The sequence below is a fragment of the Microcaecilia unicolor genome, chromosome 4 (genome assembly GCF_901765095.1).
Source record: "Microcaecilia unicolor chromosome 4, aMicUni1.1, whole genome shotgun sequence".
Taxonomy (NCBI): domain Eukaryota; kingdom Metazoa; phylum Chordata; class Amphibia; order Gymnophiona; family Siphonopidae; genus Microcaecilia; species Microcaecilia unicolor.
Window position 1 is genome coordinate 365,474,552 of NC_044034.1, and position 20,501 is coordinate 365,495,052.

At 46.6% G+C, this 20,501-nt stretch overlaps 1 protein-coding gene across 1 annotated transcript in view; it reads left to right on the forward strand.

The window, feature by feature from the left end:
- LOC115469747 (amine oxidase [flavin-containing] A-like) overlaps nucleotides 1-17,108 on the forward strand; it is a 58,991-nt gene extending 41,883 nt beyond the window's left edge. Inside the window, exons 9-14 of the mRNA XM_030202533.1 lie at nucleotides 354-407; nucleotides 2,745-2,802; nucleotides 8,196-8,293; nucleotides 12,209-12,320; nucleotides 13,092-13,154; nucleotides 16,542-17,108. Coding sequence (XP_030058393.1) covers nucleotides 354-407; nucleotides 2,745-2,802; nucleotides 8,196-8,293; nucleotides 12,209-12,320; nucleotides 13,092-13,154; nucleotides 16,542-16,697 — 541 coding nt within the window. The 3' untranslated portion in view covers nucleotides 16,698-17,108. The remainder of the gene's footprint in view (nucleotides 1-353; nucleotides 408-2,744; nucleotides 2,803-8,195; nucleotides 8,294-12,208; nucleotides 12,321-13,091; nucleotides 13,155-16,541) is intronic.
- Nucleotides 17,109-20,501: the final 3,393 nt, after the last annotated feature.

Sequence of the window (20,501 nt, forward strand, 5' to 3'; positions counted from 1 at the left end):
ACAAAATGATTTTTTTAATCACCATATTTATTTGTAATTCAACAGAGGGAGTCCCTTAAATTATACAGAACTGATGAAACCATCACTGCTTTCCCCTCTTGGGCCCTGGATAGTCCAACCTATCACGTCCAGCTGAAGCTCTTGTAATGCGAACGTTTACCCTCTGTTCTCAAGGCTGTGGCTCTTTAAGATTTTTAAATTTTCAGTAAATGGAAAATTCAGGGGGAAGAAAAGATTTTTAAAAATGAGCCAAACCCAACATGCAAAGGAAGAATGTCATTGTATTAAACTTTCCAGGTGATAAGTTTTCCCCATTAATGGAAATATGTTTTGTTGTTGTTATTGTTGTTCAGTTTCATCCTGGCAAGAAAAGCTTCTGCTCTGACTCACCTGAGCACTGAGGAAAGGTAAGCACCCCCCCAGGAGAGAAGATGGCTGTAGAGAATGGAATATCAATTGGACTTGCTTTTCTTAACACACATTCGTGTTGCTTCTGTATTTGCAAGTGTGGCCTCTGAGTCTGTTGCCCATTCTAGGAAAGCAGTTCACTCCTCATGTGTACCTCATGTAGAGTTTGCAGTGATGCTAGCAGGACAGGACAGATCCGGTGGTAGGAGGCGGGGCTAGTGGTTGGGAGGCGGGGATAGTGCTAGGCAGACTTATACGGTCTGTGCCAGAGCCGGTGGTGGGAGGCGGGGCTGGTGGTTGGGAGGCGGGGATAGTGCTGGCCAGACTTATGCGGTCTGCCAGAGCTTGTGGTGGGAGGCGGGGCTGGTGGTTGGGAGGCGGAGATAGTGCTGGGCAGACTTATACGGTCTGTACCAGAGCTGGTGGTGGGAGGTGGGGATAGTGCTGGCCAGACTTATACGGTCTGTGCCCTGAAGAGGACAGGTACAAATAAAAAGTAGCACATATGAATTTATCTTGTTGGGCAGACTGGATGGATCATGCAGGTCTTTTTTCTGTTGTCATCTACTATGTTACTATGTAACTACTACTAATCATTTCTATAGCACTACCTAGACGTATGCAGTGCTGTACACTTTATATGCACGTTCTTTATCTGTCCCTAGGGGACTTGCAATCTATGGTATTGTACCTGGGACAATGGAGGGTTAAGTGACTTGCCCAGAGTCACAAGGAGCTGCAGAGGGAATTGAACTCAGTTCGCCCAGGATCAAAGTCTGCTGCACTAACCACTAGGCTACTCCTCCACTAGTAGCATTCCATGTAGAATCTCAAATAGTAGCAACATTCCACGTAGAATCTCCATGTAGAATCTCAAATAGGGAAATGGGTGGTTGGTTGGGTGATGCTCCAGATTTCACTGTAGCATTGACGCACCTTAAATTTAGATGTCCATAGTTGCACCAGCCATATGCCTAGTGTAACTGTGGGTTCCCAAATGATACAAGGCTGTACGTAACTTACATTATTCTGTAAATGACATGCGCACCTGGAAGCTCCTCCCACGTCCCTTCCATGCTCCACCCCTTTGCATGTGCATGGTATAACACTTATACATGCCCTTAATCTGCTTACACAAATGGGGCCGGGAAACATCAGTGCTGAGCGCTCTTCTGGGATCAGCAGCCTTTAGAGAATAGCGCGTACCACCAATTCCCATGACTAAAATAAGGCGCCAGGACTTAACGCCTGCTGAAACCAGCGCTTACCTCCTCCCCAGTTCTGTAACGCTGCGTGGAACTTTCAAAAATACCCATCCCATGGCCATACCCCCCCCCCCCTTTTGGGTGGCACATGAGAGAAATTAGGCGCAGTTCTTTATAGAATCGCGCATAGTCATTTGTGCGGGCAACTCCACGCTACTGATTGTTAGCAGTAAATTATTGAGTCTTAGTGGCTCGTTAACTAATTTAGTTGTGCGCACAGCTCAGGGGTTGCGCCCAAATTTGAGCGGCCTTTATAGAATCTCCACTTCTGCGCACAAAGGGGTGCGCACCCACGAGCGCCTCATTGTAGAACTGCCCTTTATGTCTACTACTACTATTTCTACTACTAATTAGCATTTATATAGCGCTACAAGGCGTACGCAGTGCTGCACAAACATAGAAGAAAGACAGTCCCTGCTCAAAGAGCTTACAATCTAGTAGACATAAAATAAAGCAAACAAATCAATTAATGTGTAGAGGAAAGAGGAGAGGAGGGTAGGTGGAGGCGAGTGGATACATGTGGTTACGAGTCAAAAGCAATGTTAAAGAGGTGGGCTTTTAATCTAGATTTAAAGATGGTCAAGGATGGGGCAAGACGTAGGGGCTTAGGAAGTCTATTCCAGGCATAGGGTGCAGCAAAACAGAAGGCGCGAAGTCTGGAGTTGGCAGTAGCGGAGAAGGGAACAGATAAGAAGGATTTTTCCAGGGAACGGAGTGCACGGGAAGGGGTGTAGGGAAGGACGAGTCTAGAGAGATACTGGGAGCAGCAGAGTGAGTACATTTATAGGTTAGTAGAAGAAGTTTGAACAGGATGCGAAAACGGATAGGGAGCCAGTGAAGCGACTTGAGGAGAGGGGTAGTATGAGTAAAGCGACCCTGGCGGAAGACGAGACGGGCAGCAGAGTTTTGAACCGACTGACGGTAATCTGTTTAATTTTTTTATATTGTATTTCATATTTTCCACAACGGTGCTTCGTGAGAAGCAGAATATTAAGCCAATTGATCAAATCAAGGAGACGGATAACGTAGTTCTGCTTTGATTTCTGAGATTTTTTTTTCTCTGCCCTGTAGGAAGAAGAGAATTTGTCAGCTGTATGCAAAGGTCATGGGAACAGACAAGGCGCTGCACGTAAGAGATGATATTCTCCGCTACCATAAATCGGAATAAAAATCTGTCTCATTTTATATATTTACAGTATTCTTTTAGGTCAATCTTTAAACCCCGTGGTCAGCCACGTAGGTGCAGGACATCAGACTCACAGAAACAGAAGCCTGCGCAGCCTTCTATATGGAATGTTGCTAGTGGAATAGCAACATTCCATGTAGAATTTCCAATAGTAGCAACATTCCACGTAGAATCTCCAATGTGGCCGCGCAGGCTTCTGCTTCTGTGAGTCTGACGTCCTGCACGTACGTGCAGGACACAGACTCACAGAAACAGAAGCCTGCGCAGCCTTCTACATGGAATGTTGCTAGTGGAATAGCAACATTCCATGTAGAATCTCCAATAGTAACAACATTCCATGTAGAAGTCGGCCCTTGCAGATCACCAATGTGGCCGCGCAGGCTTATGCTTCTGTGAGTCTGACATCCTGCACGTACGTGCAGGACTTCAGACTCACAGAAGCAGAAGCCTGCGCGGCCTTCTACATGGAATGTTGCTAGTGGAATAGCAACAATCCATGTAGAATCTCCAATAGTAGCAACATTCCATGTAGAATCTCCAATAGTATCTATTTTATTTTTGTTACATTTGTACCCTGCACTTTACTACTCATGGCAGGCTCAATGCGGCTTACATGGGGCAATGGAGGGTTAAGTGACTTGCCCAGAGTCACAAGGAGCTGCCTGTGCCTGAAGTGGGAATCCAACTCAGTTCCCCAGGACCAAAGTCCACCACCCTAACCACTAGGCCACTCCTCCACTGTTGCTACTATTTGAGATTCTACATGGAATGTTGCTATTCCACTAGCAACATTCCATGTAGAAGTCGGCCCTTGCAGATCACCAATGTGGCCGCGCAGGCTTCTGCTTCTGTGAGTCTGACGTCCTGCACGTACGTGCAGGACGTCAGACTCACAGAAACAGAAGCCTGCGCAGCCTTGTACATGGGATGCTGCTAGTGGAATAGCAACATTCCATGTAGAATCTCCAATAGTATCTATTTTATTTTTGTTACATTTGTACCCTGCGCTTTCCCACTCATGGCAGGCTCAATGCGGCTTACATGGGGCAATGGAGGGTTAAGTGACTTGCCCAGAGTCACAAGGAGCTGCCTGTGCCTGAAGTGGGAATCAAACTCAGTTGAGATGTTGCCAGGTTCTTCTGAACTGGATTGGCCACAATGCTTATGTTCTTATATAACTTGTGACTAGGGGGCGGGCAATGAAGTTACTTAGTTTATTTAAACCAGATCAGAGAAAATATTTCTTTACACACTGATTCTGGTCTCCTAGATTGCACACACAATCTAATACCCAGACCTTATAAACCCCATACATAAACATCCACAAGAGGGCGCTGTGTTTCTGAAATGTCACTGTTCATTGCAAATAAATGTGTGTAATTTACATACACAAAGAAAATCAGAAGTTTACCTCCTCAGGGCAAGAGCCTTTGATGTTTTGAACATTGTTGCTGAGTGGTGGAGGTGGAGTTCTGACAAGGTTATTGCTCACTAACTAACACATGCGACAAGCTTTTCCTACATGAGCACACAGCTGTGAAATGCAGTACCAACGAATTAACTAACTTCCGCAAATCTCTGAAAACATATCTCTTTAACAAGGCTTACCACGATAACCCATAACTAACTATAACATAACACCTACCACCTTTATTCAGAATGTCTCTTTCTATAACTCCTTGACCAAACTTTCTTGTAGCATAGTAACATAGTAGATGACGGCAGAAAAAGACCTGCACGGTCCACCCAGTCTGCCCAACAAGATAAACTCACATGTGCCATTTTTTGTGTATACCTTACCTTGATTTGTACCTGTCTTTTTCAGGGCACAGACCGTATAAGTCTGCCCAGGACTACCCCCGCCCCCCAACCACCAGCCCCGCCTCCCAACCACCAGCCCCGCCTCCCACCACCGACTCTGGCACAGACCGTATAAGTCTGCCCAGCACTATCCCCGCCTCCCAACCACCAGCCCCGCCTCCCACCACCGGCTCTGGCACAGACCGTATAAGTCTGCCCAGCACTATCCCCGCCTCCCAACCACCAGCCCCGCTTCCCACCACCGGCTCTGGCACAGACTGTATAAGTCTGCCCAGCACTATCCCCGCCTCCCAACCACCCGCCGCACCTCCCACCACCGGCTCTGGCACAGACCATATAAGTCTGCCCAGCACTATCCCCACCTTCTAACCACCAGCCCTGCCTCCCACCACCGGCTAAGCTTCTGGGGATCCCTTCCTTCTGAGGAGGATTCCTTTATGTTTATCTCACGCATGTTTGAATTCCGTTACCATTTTCCTCTCCACCACCTCCCAAGGGAGGGCATTCCAAGCATCCACCACTCTCTCCATGAAAAAATACTTCCTGACATTTTTCTTGAGTCTGCCCCCCTTCAATCTCATTTCATGTCCTCTAGTTCTACTGCCTTCCCATCTCCGGAAAAGGTTCGTTTGCGGATTAATATCTTTCAAATATTTGAACGTCTGTATCATATCACCCCTGTTTCTCCTTTCCTCCAGGGTATACATGTTCAGGTCAGCAAGTCTCTCCTCATACGTCTTGTAACGCAAATCCCATACCATTCTCGTAGCTTTTCTTTGCACCCCTTCCATTTTTTTCACATCCTTCACAAGATACGGCCTCCAAAATTGAACACAATACTCCAGGTGGGGCCTCACCAATGTCTTATACAGAGGTATTAAAACCTCTTTTCTTCTGCTGGTCACACCTCTCTATACAGCCTAGCAACCTTCTCGCTACGGCCACCGCCTTGTCACACTGTTTCGTCGCCTTCAGGTCCTCAGATACTATCACCCCAAGATCCCTCTCCCCGTCCGTACCTATCACTCTCACCGCCTAACACATAAGTCTCTCGTGGGTTTCTACTCTCTAAATGCATCACTTTGCATTTCTTCGCATTGAATTTTAATTGCCAAACGTTAGACCATTTTTCTAGCTTCCGTAGATCTTTTTTCATGCTTTCCACTCCCTCCGGGGTGTCCACTCTGTTGCAAATCTTGGTGTCATCTGCAAAAAGGCAAACTTTACCTTGTAAGCCTTCGGCAATACCACTCACAAATATATTGAATAGAATCGGCCCCAGCACCGATCCCTGAGGCACTCCACTACTCACCTTTCTCTCCTCCGAGCGAACTCCATTCACCACTTGATCTCTTTGTAACACCAATTGTATTCTTTACCCTGGTGTCGGCGATGCCATAACAGGTCTTTGTAAGCCACATTGAGCCTGCAAATAGGTGGGAAAATGTGGGATACAAGTGCAATAAATAAATAAAATAAATAAATAATAAAAAAAATTGCAGAGGCGGGGATATTTGGGAGACTATTTGAAATAGGATGTCGAATTTGTGCAAATAGGTGTGAAAAATGAGTTCACCTTTGGGAGGAGAGGGAGGGAGAGAGCACAATGCACTCAAGATAAGATGGAGTGTCTACTCCTGCAGATTCAGGGAGGGGTAAAGGAGCATCCACCAGGCCAGGTGACCAGGGCCGCTGAGAGACTAAGCCAGACCCAGGGCAAGGCCACTGCTGCCACCTCCCCCAGGACCGCCACTGCCAGGCCTCCCCAGGACCACCACGGCCACCCCCCGACCGCCGCGTAGCCAGACCACAAAAATTGGGGGGGGGGGGGGCCGGAGCCCAATGCGCGTGTGTGTGTGTGGAGGGAATATTTTGCCCCACCTCCCTGCTCCCACCACAACTCTACATACCTTTTCTGGCGGGGGTCCCATGCCATGCCTAGGGTTACCATATGTCCAGATTTACACAGACATGTCCTCTTTTTGAGGGCATGTCCGGGCAACCGGGCGGGTTTTGCCAATCTGCCCGTTTGTCCGGATTTCTGGACAAACGGGCAGGCTGGTGGGCGTGATATAACAGGCTAAATGCTGATTTTTAAACCGGGTTTAGCAACCATATTTGGCTGCTTGAAAACCCGGCCGAAGATAACCAGCTAAGTCTGAATGTTGACTTAGCTGGTTATCTTCAAACCGGTTAAAAATAAGCCAGATATTCAATGCCGGTCACTGGAAATAGTCCAGCATTGAATATCCAGATTTAGCACCGACTGCAGGAGTTAGCCCTTTCTAACTCCTGCGGTCTTAATATCGACCCCTTGAATTGTGGAGGAGTGGCCTAGTGGTTAGGGTGGTGGACTTTGGTCCTGAGGAACTGAGTTCGATTCCCACTTCAGGCACAGGCAGCTCCTTGTGACTCTGGGCAAGTCACTTAACCCTCCATTGCCCCATGTAAGCCGCATTGAGTCTGCCATGAGTGGGAAAGCGCGGGGTACAAATGTAACAAAAATAAAATAGATACTATTGGAGATTCTACTTGGAGATTCTACATGGAATGTTGCTACTATTGGAGATTCTACATGGAATGTTGCTATTCCACTAGCAACATTCCATGTAGAAGGCTGCGCAGGCTTCTGTTTCTGTGAGTCTGACGTCCTGCACGTATGTGCAGGACGTCAGACTCGCAGAAGCCTGCGCGGCCACATTGGTGATCTGCAAGGGCCGACTTCTACATGGAATGTTGCTACTGTTGGAGATTCTACATGGAATGTTGCTACTATTGGAGATCCTACATGGAAAGTTGCTACTACTGGAGATTCTACATGGAATGTTGCTATTCCACTAGCAACATTCCATGTAGAAGGTTGCGCAGGCTTCTGTTTCTGTGAGTCTGACGTCCTGCATGTACGTGCAGGACGTCAGACTCACAGAAGCAGAAGCCTGCGCGGCCACATTGGTGATCTGCAAGGGCCGACTTCTACATGGAATGTTGCTAGTGGAATAGCAACATTCCATGTAGAATCTCAAATAGTAGCAACAGTGGAGGAGTGGCCTAGTGGTTAGGGTGGTGGACTTTGGTCCTGAGAAACTGAGTTCGATTCCCAGTTCAGGCACAGGCAGCTCCTTGTGACTCTGGGCAAGTCACTTAACCCTCCATTGCCCCATGTAAGCTGCATTGAGCCTGCCATGAGTGGGAAAGCGCGGGATACAAATGTAAAATTACAGTATTCTGTAAATAAGCAGGTAAATGTTGGCCCTAACTATGCCCCACCCATGTGAATACCCTGTGCATTGATGCACTAACATTAGCATGCAAAGATTATAGAATAGCCATTTACTTATGCATCTGAATGGCAGTATTCTGTAAATTTAAGCATTCAAATGGCACTTAACTTTAAGTGGCCTGTTATAGAATGAGGGTGTGAAAGTATAATTGCTTTTTAAATATCCACCACTCTGTTATTATTGGTGGATGGGATGGGGCATTTATAACTGAGTTTTGGGACTTGTGTTTTGCAGCCGGTGCATTATGAGGAGAAGAACTGGTGTGAGGAGCAGTACTCGGGCGGGTGCTACACATGTTACTTCCCACCGGGGATCATGACCCAGTATGGACGGTATGATAACATTAATGAACTAGTTCCAAGAAGAACAAAAATTTATTTCATTAAATATTTTATGTGGTTAAATATTCTGAGTAAATAGCCAAAACCTTTTGATGACTGGGAGAACGTAGTAACATAGTAAATGATGGCAGATGAAGACCTGTGTGGCTAGAGTGCTATCTGCTGCTCCATGCAGGCTACACCCCTCTATGACCTGTTTTATTATGGAGAACAGGGCCGTGCCTAGGGTCTCCGGTGCCCCCCTGCAGACTATCGGTTGGCGCCCCCCCCCCCCCCCCCCCCGTCCAGCAGAGCAGGAACAGAAGGGAGCAGGCAAGTAAGCCGGACCTCAGGAAAAAATAGCACTGTATGTATCCCTCATTGATTAGTCTCTGACTCTAAAGTTTAGCAATTTCATTAAAGCAAAATGTATTTTCACATATCACATCCTATCCAAGGAGAATGTTTTATATATGTCACCCGTCTGTGGTAAAACTTCACACAGTATCAAAATACCTCTAATATGTAGTCGTGCCAGCCGAGGAAACTAACTGTGCTCAGCTCACAAGAGACAGAGTGAACATAAAATAAAACTTCATCCTTAAAAGATAATATCGGATGAATGCATGAAGGTGAATATGAATTCCTGTGAATGGAATCAATTTGATTTACAATAAATCCAGATACTACTCCCTCATATATATAACAAAAAATTATTTAAGTGGAATGGAATTATTTGACTGTGCTGGTAAACAGAAAGAAATACTCTATTGCATTCTAATCTCCTTTGCACCAAAGGATATAATTCAGATCAAACATTTATCTCTGATCAACTATCTCAGATCAAATATTAAGGTTTCCTTATTTACAGTCACTTAAATCTACCTAGCCTTTATATAGCTTATAGGATTTAACACTCTTAAACTGAAATTCACCCTTTTCTATTCTTCATAAACTTCAAGTAATCCTGAAATATTCAGATCCTTTTCTCACTAGAGAAACTTCAATCGCCACCAATCTCTTTTCACTTATATTTTCTCATTTACCACAATCAGGCACTCTTTTATAACTTCAGTCAACAAACACAGGAAGTCACAGCTGGATATCTCTCTTGGCAAAGGACAGCTCTCACTCTGTTCACTTCCCGGGCAGATTTCTTAACAGAAGCTGATCATCCAATCAGAGAGCTCTATTTGAATGCAGATTAACATACAGACACTCATGGGAATGTTTAGTGAAAAACACCAGACTAATTTGCATATGATTTAAACAAATCTGAGCATATGACAACCAAGTACAGACTCCCAGCACCTGAATTCTGCAATTAGATTTAAGGCAAATACTTCTAAAAATTATTTTTAGCACTTTTAAAATTTCAGGTTCTCTTTAATTTGAATGCTGTTTCAAGCACTGAAACTCACCCTGACTGAGGAGCTAGCCCCAAACCGAAGCATAAATAGCAATCTGGTTGTACTCTGACGTAACTAGAAGAGTGTGCCTGCCTCAATTAATACTGCTCCTTTGCATGAAAAGGGGAAGGCAACGGAGATAGGAGAATCACAAGTTCAGGTAAAAGATTTTGCAAGTGAGCAGGGCAGTGGCGCCCCCCTGCAGCGCTTACTGCATCAGCACGGCCCTGATGGAGAACCTTGATCGTGACTACAGAGATGGATACAACAGAAGTAAACAAACAGTGAGAAAAAGACCATGCACTCTAGAGATAAAGTAACTGCTAGGATTCCGGAATCTTGCTATTCTTTGGGGTTCTACATGGAATGTTGCTACTCTTTGAGATTCTGCATGGAATCTTGTCACCCTTTAGGATTCCAGAATCTTGCTATCTTTTGGGGTTCTACATGGAATGTTGCTACTCTTTGAGATTCTGCATGGAATCTTCTCACTCTTTAGGATTCCAGAATCTTGCTATTCTTTGGGGTTCTACATGGAATGTTTCTACTCTGAGATTCTGCATGGAATCTTGTCACTCTTTAGGATTCCAGAATCTTGCTATCTTTTGGGGTTCTACATGGAATGTTGCTACTCTTTGAGATTCTGCATGGAATCTTCTCACTCTTTAGGATTCCAGAATCTTGCTATTCTTTGGGGTTCTACATGGAATGTTGCTACGATTTGGGTTTCTGCCAGGTACTTGCGACCTGGCTTGGCCACTGTTTGGAAAACAGGATACTGCACTAGATGGACCATTGGTCTGACCCAGTATGGCTACTCTTATGTTCTTATGAGGTGTCTGCCCAGGTCGTGACCCCAAACACAGGTTTCATGACCTCATTTAGGGTCTCAACGTTCCTCTACAGAGAGCAATCTTCAGTTGTAAAAGCAAGACTAGAGGACACGTTTCCTCAAATAACTTTGAAACATAGAAACAGGACGGCAGATAAAGGCCACATGACCCATCCAGTCTGCCCATCCTCTGTAACCCCTAATTCTTCCTGTTCCTAAGCGATCCCATATGCTTATCCCATGCCTTTTTAAATTCTGGAACAGTCCTGGACTCCACCACCTCCACCGGGAGGCCATTCCACGCTTCCACCACCCTTTCTGTGAAATAATACTTCCTTAGGTTACTCCTAAGCCTATTCCCTCTTAACTTTGTCATATGCCCCCTCATTCCAGAGCTCTCCTTCATTTGGAAAAGGCTCTCTTCCTGTATATAAATGCCCTTGAGATATTTAAACGTTTCTATTATGTCTCCTCTCTCCCCTCCTCTCTTCCAGCGTATATATTGCACCTAGCGTTCTGTGCTGAAATCCAAGCGTATTCTATAAAAATTCGCGTAACCAGTTAATCAGTATTGATAACAGAACTTAATAAGCAATAATGAGCACTAATTGGCAGAACTCGCAAAGCACCTAAATTCTAATGCGTGCATTTCAAAAGGGGAGTGACTATGGGTGGGGAACAGGGGCATAGCCAGACTTCGGCGGGAGGGGGGTCCAGAGCCCGAGGTGAGGGGGCACATTTTAGCCCCCCCCCCCCGGCACCACCGACACCCCCCCACCATTGCCTACACCCCCCGCCACTGCCGCCACCACCAACAACAACAACTTTGCCCCCCCACGCCAACGACCCTCTCGACCCCCCCCCTCCTGCCGCCAACCCTCACCCGCCGTCGCCTACCTTTGCTGGCAGGGGACCCCAATCCCCACCAGCCGAGGTCCTCTTCTTCCTTCGTTCTGTTTCTGAGTCTGACATCCTGCACGGATAACGTGCAGGACGTCAGACTCAGAAACAGAACGAAGGAAGAAGAGGACCTCGGCTGGCGGGGATTGGAGTCCCCCGCCAGCAAAGGTAGGCGACGGCAATGGCGGGAGAGGGGGTTGAGAGGGTCATCGGCAGGGGGGTCCAGGGCCAAATCTACGGGGGCCCAGGCCCTCGTGACCCCACGTAGCTACGCCCCTGATTAGAGGGAGCTCTACTCTACCCTACATGCTTTGTATGGATGCTTAGAACCTGAAGGTCACAGAATAGAGCCACGGTCCTGGGGTCAGTGTGAAGGTCATCTTCCCCCCTCCTCCCGTTTTCTCCTAGGGACTGTATAACAGTACAATAACATGGCAACAATTTAAAAAACAAGAACCCATTTTGCCATAACTCAGTGTTAGCCACTGAAAAGCAGGTCCAGAATGTAACATACAACATGTAGATTCATTCTCATCACACAGTCATGACATGTCTTCCCGTACTGCTTCAGCCTCACACCTCCCACTCACCTTCTCTTATGAGACTTTCCCCAGATTTGCATATTTAATGGTTCTATGAATAAGTCACAGCTGACTCAGGCCAGAGAACACGTGTGTACCCTCTAACGTAAAGAAGCATTCTCGCCCTACCCCCCATATCAGATATTTTGACAGATTTAGACTTGGAAGGCTCTCTGTAAAGTGTTATTTAAAATTTGCATTACAGGGTCATTCGCAAACCAGTGGGCAGAATCTACTTTGCTGGAACAGAGACAGCAACGCAGTGGAGCGGGTACATGGAAGGAGCTGTGCAGGCTGGAGAGAGAGCAGCCAGAGAGGTATGGAGAGGGGTGAAGATCGCAGTGTGAGAGGACATTCACTGGGAGATGATTTTCAGGCTGCGCTGTACAGCATGTTGTTCAGAACCAAATTCTGTGCTGAGGAAGAGTTTTCGATGTGTTAAAACTGAGGTACCTAGAACAAATCCTAGAGATACCTAGAACAAACCCTAGAGAGTTGGACCACAGGAACATTAAAGTGTACTGTGTGGCATGCTGGTAATTGCTGGACATAGCTAGGACAAGTAACCATGGGGGTCAATATTCAAAGGAGTTTAACAAAACAGGAGAGGCACCTGCACAGTTAATGCCACTGAGTTGGTTGACCATCCAGGTAATGCCGCTAAATATCACCAGTAGCCATCCATTACCTAACTGGTTAGGTTAAGGGCGATCTTGGGGCAGAACTTGGATAGAGCTATTACTTGATCAGTTAGTGATGATATTCAGTCCACTAACTGGTTAAGCGTATAAAGTTAGGACAGCAAAATGACTGTCCTAACTTAGGCGCCAAGTTAACCAGGCACCGGTCTGAATATTGGCTGGTGCCTGGTTAACTTCTGGGTCAGTGCACGCCCTGGATGTTGAGCACCTTGCTGTGGGCTGAAGATTACCCTTGTGGATTACGGAAGTTCTAAGTCTTCCTTTTGACCAACTCAGCTTCCTCATCTCTCTCACTACTTTCTCCTAAACGATTCTTTCCTCCAATATAGTTTAGTGGTATCAACTAGTCAAAGCTCACCTGCGGAAACTGATTTTGTGTACTTTCAGATACTGTGTGCTATGGGGAAGATCTCAGAGGAGGACATCTGGATGCCAGAACCAGAGTCTGCGGTAGGCTTTATCCCATTTCTTTCCTCTGAACGGACTGGAAGAAACCTCCCTCTGAGAAACTCGAGGGCACAAACTATTCTTGAGTGCACAATAGATAGAGAAAAATTCTAGTAAAAAATTTTTGAAAGGAAGATTTTTAGACCGATGAGAAAAGTGGAGTCCAATGAACGCTGGCACTAAAAATGTATTACTTGCTGCTAAACTGGGTCATTTGAGGTCTTTTTCCTCCTTTTCTAAGAATTTCAAGTAAGAAACAGATATTTATTATAAGATCTGCAAACATCTATAAGTTTTCAGCTTCTAAGTAACTTTGTGGCCCTTTTTCTAAGCCACTAGCTGCTAGGACTAGGGGGCATGCAATGAAGCTACAATGTAGTAAATTTAAAATGAATCAGAGAATATTTTTCTTCACTCAACGTGTAATTAAACTCTGGAATTCGTTGCCAAAGAATGTGGTAAAGGCAGTTAGCTTAGTGGAGTTTAAAAAAGGTTTGGACAGCTTCCTAAAGGAAAAGTCCATAGACCATTATTTAACGGACTTGGGGAAAATCCACTATTTCTGGGATAAGCAGTATAAAATGTTTTGTACATTTTTCGGATCTTGCTGGGTATTTGTGACCTGGATTGGCCACTGTTGGAAACAGGATGCTGGGCTTGATGGACCTTTGGTCTTTCCCAGTATGGCAACACTTATGTGTCTAAGTGTGCCCAATGCACACCAAAATGGAGTCACCACCCGGCTACTGTGTGGCTCTTGTGATAATTTCATTTTTGGCATGCGTCCAATTTGCGCGTTAGAAAAAATAATTTTTATTTTCGGACGCGCGTATTGGAAGCGCGCCAAGTGGTATTTGATGTGCATAGGTCATTACTGCCTAGCTACCACGTGAGACTTTATCGCTAGTTCAATGGCTGGCGGTAAGGTCTCAGACCCAAAATGGACGAGCGCCAATTTTGATTTTGCCACATGTCAGTTTTCGACAAAAATTTAGAAAGGCATTTTTTTGCAGGCCTGCTGAAAAATGGATCTGCGCATGCCCAAAACACGAGCCTACACTACCGCAGGCCATTTTTCAGCGCGCCTTAGTAAAAAGGACCCCTTTATGAGCAGCCATTTCCACCAACTGAAAAGCGGTGCAAACGTACGCACCTAAATCGGCAGCGTACCCCCTTATTCTATAACAATGCGCGTAAATGATAGGAACGCCCCCGTTCCAACCACGACCCTCCCATTTCTGCGCCTAAATTTATACACATAAGTTCCAGTTAAATCTAATTAGCGCCAATAATTGCTTGTTAAAAAGTCAATTATTGATTCTGATTAGCTTGTTATTTGATTAAATTGCATGCAGAAATTGGGCTTGCGCCCAACTTTACGTATGCCATTTTTGTGACTTTTATAGAATTAGAGAGTAGGCGTGTAGGGTAGGGTTCCTGTGGGTGTCATTTTGCTCACCCATTCCCAGGTCCACCATCTCTTCTCTAGCTGAGGCAGCAAATGCATCTGAATTACGCTGCAGCTCCAACTCCGCGTCCTGAGAAAAGGTGCTGCTTTCTGGAGGACAATGCTGGAGGCTGGAGCTAATCTCTCTCCACTAGTGGCGTAGCTACGTGGGGCCTGAGGGGGCCTGGGCCCCCCGTAGATTTGGCCCTGGCCCCCCTACCGACGATCCCCTTGAACCCCCCTCTCGCCATCAACCCTCCCCCACCGTTGCCGCCCGCCCCGCCGCCGCATCAGATACCTTGTTTGCTGGCGGGGGTCCCCGAGCCGTTCAACGAAGTTCCTGGTGCGATCAGCTGTTTCTGATGCCTTACGTCCTGCACCGTGTATGTAGCCCCGTGCAGGACGTAAGGCGTCGGAAACAGATGATTGCGGCAGGAACTTTCTTGAACGAAGGCGCTACTCCGGCGCTGAAGAAGACTCTCTTCGGCTGGTGGGGTTCGGGGACCCCCTGCCAGCAAACAAGGTATCATGCATCGGAGGGGCAGACGGCGACGGCGGGGGAGGGTTGGTGGCGGGGGGAGTTCAAGGGGATCGTCGGCAGGCTGGCAGCGGGGTCCAATGCGGCGGCGGCGGTTGGGGGGGGGTGGCTAAACAGTGCCCCCCCACCTCGGGCTCTGGCCCCCCCTCCCGGCGAGGTCTAGCTACGCCCCTGCGTCTCCACCCACTACCTACCAAGCTGTGCAACTGTGTATCCAAGCCTGGTCATTGACATTAACTGCTTAGATCGGGGCTTTCGAAACCTATCCTGGGGTCTGCATAGCCAGTCTGGTTTTCAGGAGGTCCGTACTGCATTATCCGAGGTTTAGCATATTCAGATTTATTTTATATATATTCATTGTGGATATCCTTAAAACCCAACTGGCTGGGGGGTTCGCAGGACAGGTTTGGGAAGTCCTGGGACAGATAAATGTGAGTCAAAACTTGACTGTGAGTAGTGCTAACTGGGGACAGAACCAGGAGAGAGACACTGTAGTGTGGTATTATGTAAGCCACATTGAGCCTGCAAATAGGTGGGGAAATGTGGGATACAAATATAACAAATAAAGAAATAAATAAACTTAGGCGTTGGTATTTACATTTAGTTAGCATAAATGACTGTGACTAAATATAGTCACAGGAAAGAGATCTAGGCATATTTTATAAACCGTGTCAAAATTTAGGCGTCTTTTTTTTTCAGCTACAATTTTTTAGCTGCGATATATGTTTATAGAATTGCCCTTATAGCGCCAGGACGGACCAAAACGGTCCTGAAACTTAACCGGATAACGGCAATAGTCAGTCCACTATCCGAATAAGTGCGGAAAAGCTGTCTTAAATTATCCGGATCGTGGACTGAATAGTGACACTCTCCAGATAAGTTCCTGTGCTGACTACCTTATTCATTTATTCAGTACCAGTCACTGTCCAGATAGTTGGACAGGCTATTTTTGCCTGCGGTAGTTGGCGTGTTAAAAAAAAAACATTGCCTGCCGTGGCTGAATATTAGTACATAAGTACATAAGTATTGCCATACTGGGACAGGCCAAAGGTCCATCGAGCCCAGCGTCCTGTTTCCAACAGTGGCCAATCCAGGTCACAAATACCTGGCAAGATCCCAAAAATGTACAAAACATTTTATACTGCTTATCCCAGAATAGTGGATTTTCCCCCCAAGTCCATTTAATAACGGTCTATGGACTTTTCCTTTAGGAAGCCGGCCATACCTTTTTTAAACTCCGCTAAGCTAACCACTTTTACCACATTCTCTGGCAACGAATTCCAGAGTTTAAGAGTTCTTTGCTGAAAATTGACTAGCACAATGGGGATGTAGGATTGGAGGCTGGGGTGGGTGATGCCGCTGTTGCCTTCCCAGTGCTAATTCTGTGAATTTCCCCTCTTTCTAGGATGTCCCTGCCTTGCCGATTACAAGAACATTTTGGGAGAGGAACTTACCATCTGTGCAGGGACTCTTAAAGCTATTGGAGTTTTCCGTTTTCTTTACCTCAGCAGCCGCTCTGGGGCTTGTGGCCTATAAGAAAGGATTTCGCTTTCGGAATTGACAGAAACATCCCACCGAGAAGCCTTTCTGGGGTTTTTTTATTTACAGCCTAGGCTATGACCTTGGGTTTTGACCCCTTCCTGCCACATCAGCCGCAAAACATAATCATCTGACTTGAAATGGATGGAGCGTTTGCAGATCATACAAATGTTCAAATGAAACAAAAAAGCGATCCAAGTGATAACTGATAGCTTGTATTGTTCTTCCCGTTGGAGTCGTTGTCCATAAATCTCGGTTGGTGGGGTAGCGTCAGCGCAAAAATATCTTTGCTATTGGAAGGAAACTACATGGTACAGAACTGCTGAAGTACAGGAGAACACTAGAGAAAAGAGATTTCACGCTGGTCTGTGGTTTCCTGCTTTTTAACGTAACACTCCATGAAATAAATCAGTTTTGCACTACTTCAGGTTTACCGCAATGGTTTGTGTCTTTCCTTTCCTGTCTTTGCACCAGTGGCGTAGCCACAGGTGGGCCTGGGTGGGCCAGGGCCCACCCACTTTGGACTCACAATTGTGACACTCTTGCTGTGGCTGATGGGGATCTCCAAGCCTTGGTAGCTGAAGATTTTCTTTCCTTGGGCAGCCAGCGCTCTTCCAAATGTCAGCCAGCAGCTCTTTTCTTGAGCTGATGCTGAGACCAGCCCTTCTGCACATGCTCAGTTTCCGCACATGCAAAAGCACTGAGCATGCATGGACTGCCAGCAGCAGCATCAGTTTGAGCCAAGTGCTGCTGGCTGCCATTTGGACGAGTGCTGGCTGCTCGAGGAGGAAGAGGAAATCTTCAGCTGGCAGGGTTTGGAATCCCTGCCAGTTCAAGTATTTAACATTTGGGGTTTGTGGGCAGGGAGGGGTGGAGAGAGGACCAAACCAGATGGGGGCTGAATTCCATGCCCGCCCACCTTGGGCTTAGGCCCACCCAAAATTGGCCATCTGGCTACGCCCCTGCTTTGCACTGGTGAATTGGTTCTTGATCCAATGAGCAAAGTTGCACCACAAGACTTACTTAGATGGGTAAAAGGGCTGTTTGTAATTGGCTCCTCTGCATGCATGTGTTGTTCCACAAGGAGGCGCTCTTTGACACAATGCAAGTAAGTCTGAAAGACTGAGATCGTACTCTATATCAGAACATAAGAATAGCCATACTGGGTCAGACCAATGGTCCATCTAGCCCAGTATCTGTTTTCCAGTGGTAGCCAATCCAGGTCACCTGAGCCTGTACATCTAGCCCCGTCTTTGGCCATTTTCAAGTCCAAAATTAAAGCCCACCTCTTTACCACTGCTTTTGACTCCTAACCACTACTCACTTGCCCTGTCCTTTTACCTCTCCTATTTATTCCCTTACCCTTATTTGTTCTGTCTGTTTACCTGTCTTATCTAGATTGTAAGCTCTTTGAGCAGGGACTGTCTTTTTGTGTACGGTGTACAGCACTGCGTATGCCTTGTAGTGCTATAGAAATGATAAGTAGTAGTAGTAGTCACAAGTACCTGTCAGAAACCCAATTAGTATCAACATTCCAGAATCCCAAAGAGTGACAAGATTCCGGAATCCCAAAGAGTAACAAGATTCCGTGCAGAATCTCAAAGAGTAGCAACATTCCGTGTAGAACCCCAAAGAGTAGCAACATTCCATGCTACCAATCCCGGAGCAAGCAGTGGCTTCCCCCATGTCCATCTCAATAACAGACTAAGGACTTTTCCTCCAGGAACTTGTCCAAACCTTTTTTTAAACCCAGATATGCTAACTGCTGTTAACATGTCCTCCGGCAGTGAGTTCCAGAGCTTAACTATTCTTTGAGTGAAAAAAATATTTCCTCCTATTTGTTTTAAAAGTATTTCATGTGATTTCATTGAGTGTCTCCTGGTCTTTGTACTTTTTGAAAGAGTGAAAAATCGATTCACTTTTACCTGTTCGGCACCATTCAGGATTTTGTAGACCTCAATCATATCCCCCTTCAGCCGTCTCTTTTCCAAGCTGAAGAGCCCTAACCTCTTTAGCCTTTCCTCATATGGGAGGAGTTCCATCCCCTCTATCATTTTGGCAGGGCCGTGCCAAGGGTCTGTGGCGCCCCCCTGCAGGAGATCAGTTGGCGCCACCCCCCCCCCCCGCAGACGAACAGTTGGCGCCCCCCCTCCCCTCCGTGAAAATGATCGCTGCCCTCCCGCTCCCATGTCCCAACTGCCCGCCCTCTTCTCCCCCCCCCCCAAGATCCCTTTTAAATTTACCAGCGAAGGCGCGCCACAGCGCCAGTGAAGGAGGCGGCGCTCCCGACGTCTCTACTAGTCTTCCCCCTTCGCTCAATGTCCCGCCTTCTTCTGATGTCATTTCCTTGACGTCAGAAGAAGGCGGAACTCTGAGCGAAGGGGGAAGACTAGTAGAGACGTCGGGAGCGCCACCTCCTTCACTGGCGCTGTGGCGCGTCTTCGCTGGTAAATTTAAAAGGGATCTTGGGGGGGGAGAAGAGGGCAGGAAGTTGGGATGCGGGAGGGCGAGGTAAGCATGGCGCGGCGGGGCGCCCCCCAGAGGACGGCGCCCTCCTGCCGTGCTTACCTCGCTTACCGTGTTGGTACGGCCCTGCATTTTGGTCACTCTTCTTTGAACCTTTTCTAATTCTGTTATATCTTTTTTGAACTACAGTGACCAGAATCGAATGCAATACTCAAGGTGAGGTCGCACCATGGAGCGATACAAAGGCATTTATAATATTCTTGGTCTTAGTCTGCATTCCTTTCCTAATAATTCCTAGCATTGATTTGAGAAACTAGAAATAATGTGTGAAAATTGGCCAGGAAAACCAAAAAAATGATCTGAAGACAAAAATTGACATTTTTCTTTTCTATAAACATCCTTAGGAGTTTCCACTTGAATATTACCTTCCAGGCCTGTAAATGTTTTCATTACTGTTCTTGAGTTATCAGGAGGCTTTAATGACACAGAACCCTGAGAAAATCCTGAGGAAAAATCCCCCCTAACGATTGACAAGTGTTTCACATTCTCTCCTTACAGACCCTGGATGGCTTGAATGTTTTATTCTGTGATATCTGTGTTAGTGAAATTCAGACTGGCATTACGTGTAGTGCTGGCTACAGAATGACACGGGGATGGGGACACACGGTAACTGGGGGATGGGGAGAGAGACAGACCCCCCCCCCCCCGACCCCCCCTGGGACGGGGTGGGGACAGATCCTTTAGATTGTAAGCTCTCTTGAGCAGGGACTGTCCTTCCCCATGTTTAAACTTGTACAGCGCTGTGTAACCCTGGCAGCGCTACAGAAATGCTAAGTAGTAGTAGTAGTAGTAGATCCTACGGGGACTGGGTGGGGACGGGGACAGATCCCATGAGGATGGGGCGGGGATAGGGACAGAGCCCGTGAGGACAGGGACAAACTTTGTCCCCGTGTCACTTTCTACTTTGAAGCCTGTTAATGAATTGGACTATTCAGGGCTGTGCCTAGGGTCTCTGGTGACCCCCTGCAGACTATCAGTTGGCGCCCCCCCCCCCCCCCCCCCCCCCGTGTGGCACAAGATGCAAAGGAAATAGGAGCTGATAGATGGAGTGCATCTTTGTGGGATTGCTCAACAAATAGAGGGTTTACAACCACTTAGCTTTCGTGCTTTCATGCTCACTGGGCACATATATCATTCTCAATAGCAATCGTCGTGAAAATGATCGCTCACCACTTGCCACACTGACAGGAATTGTCAGCAATATTCTTAGAAACAAATTGCTATACATTGCAAAATAAGATAGCAGATGTAAATTCTCAAAGTGGACATATTCCAAACACTAAAATAAAATGATTTTTTT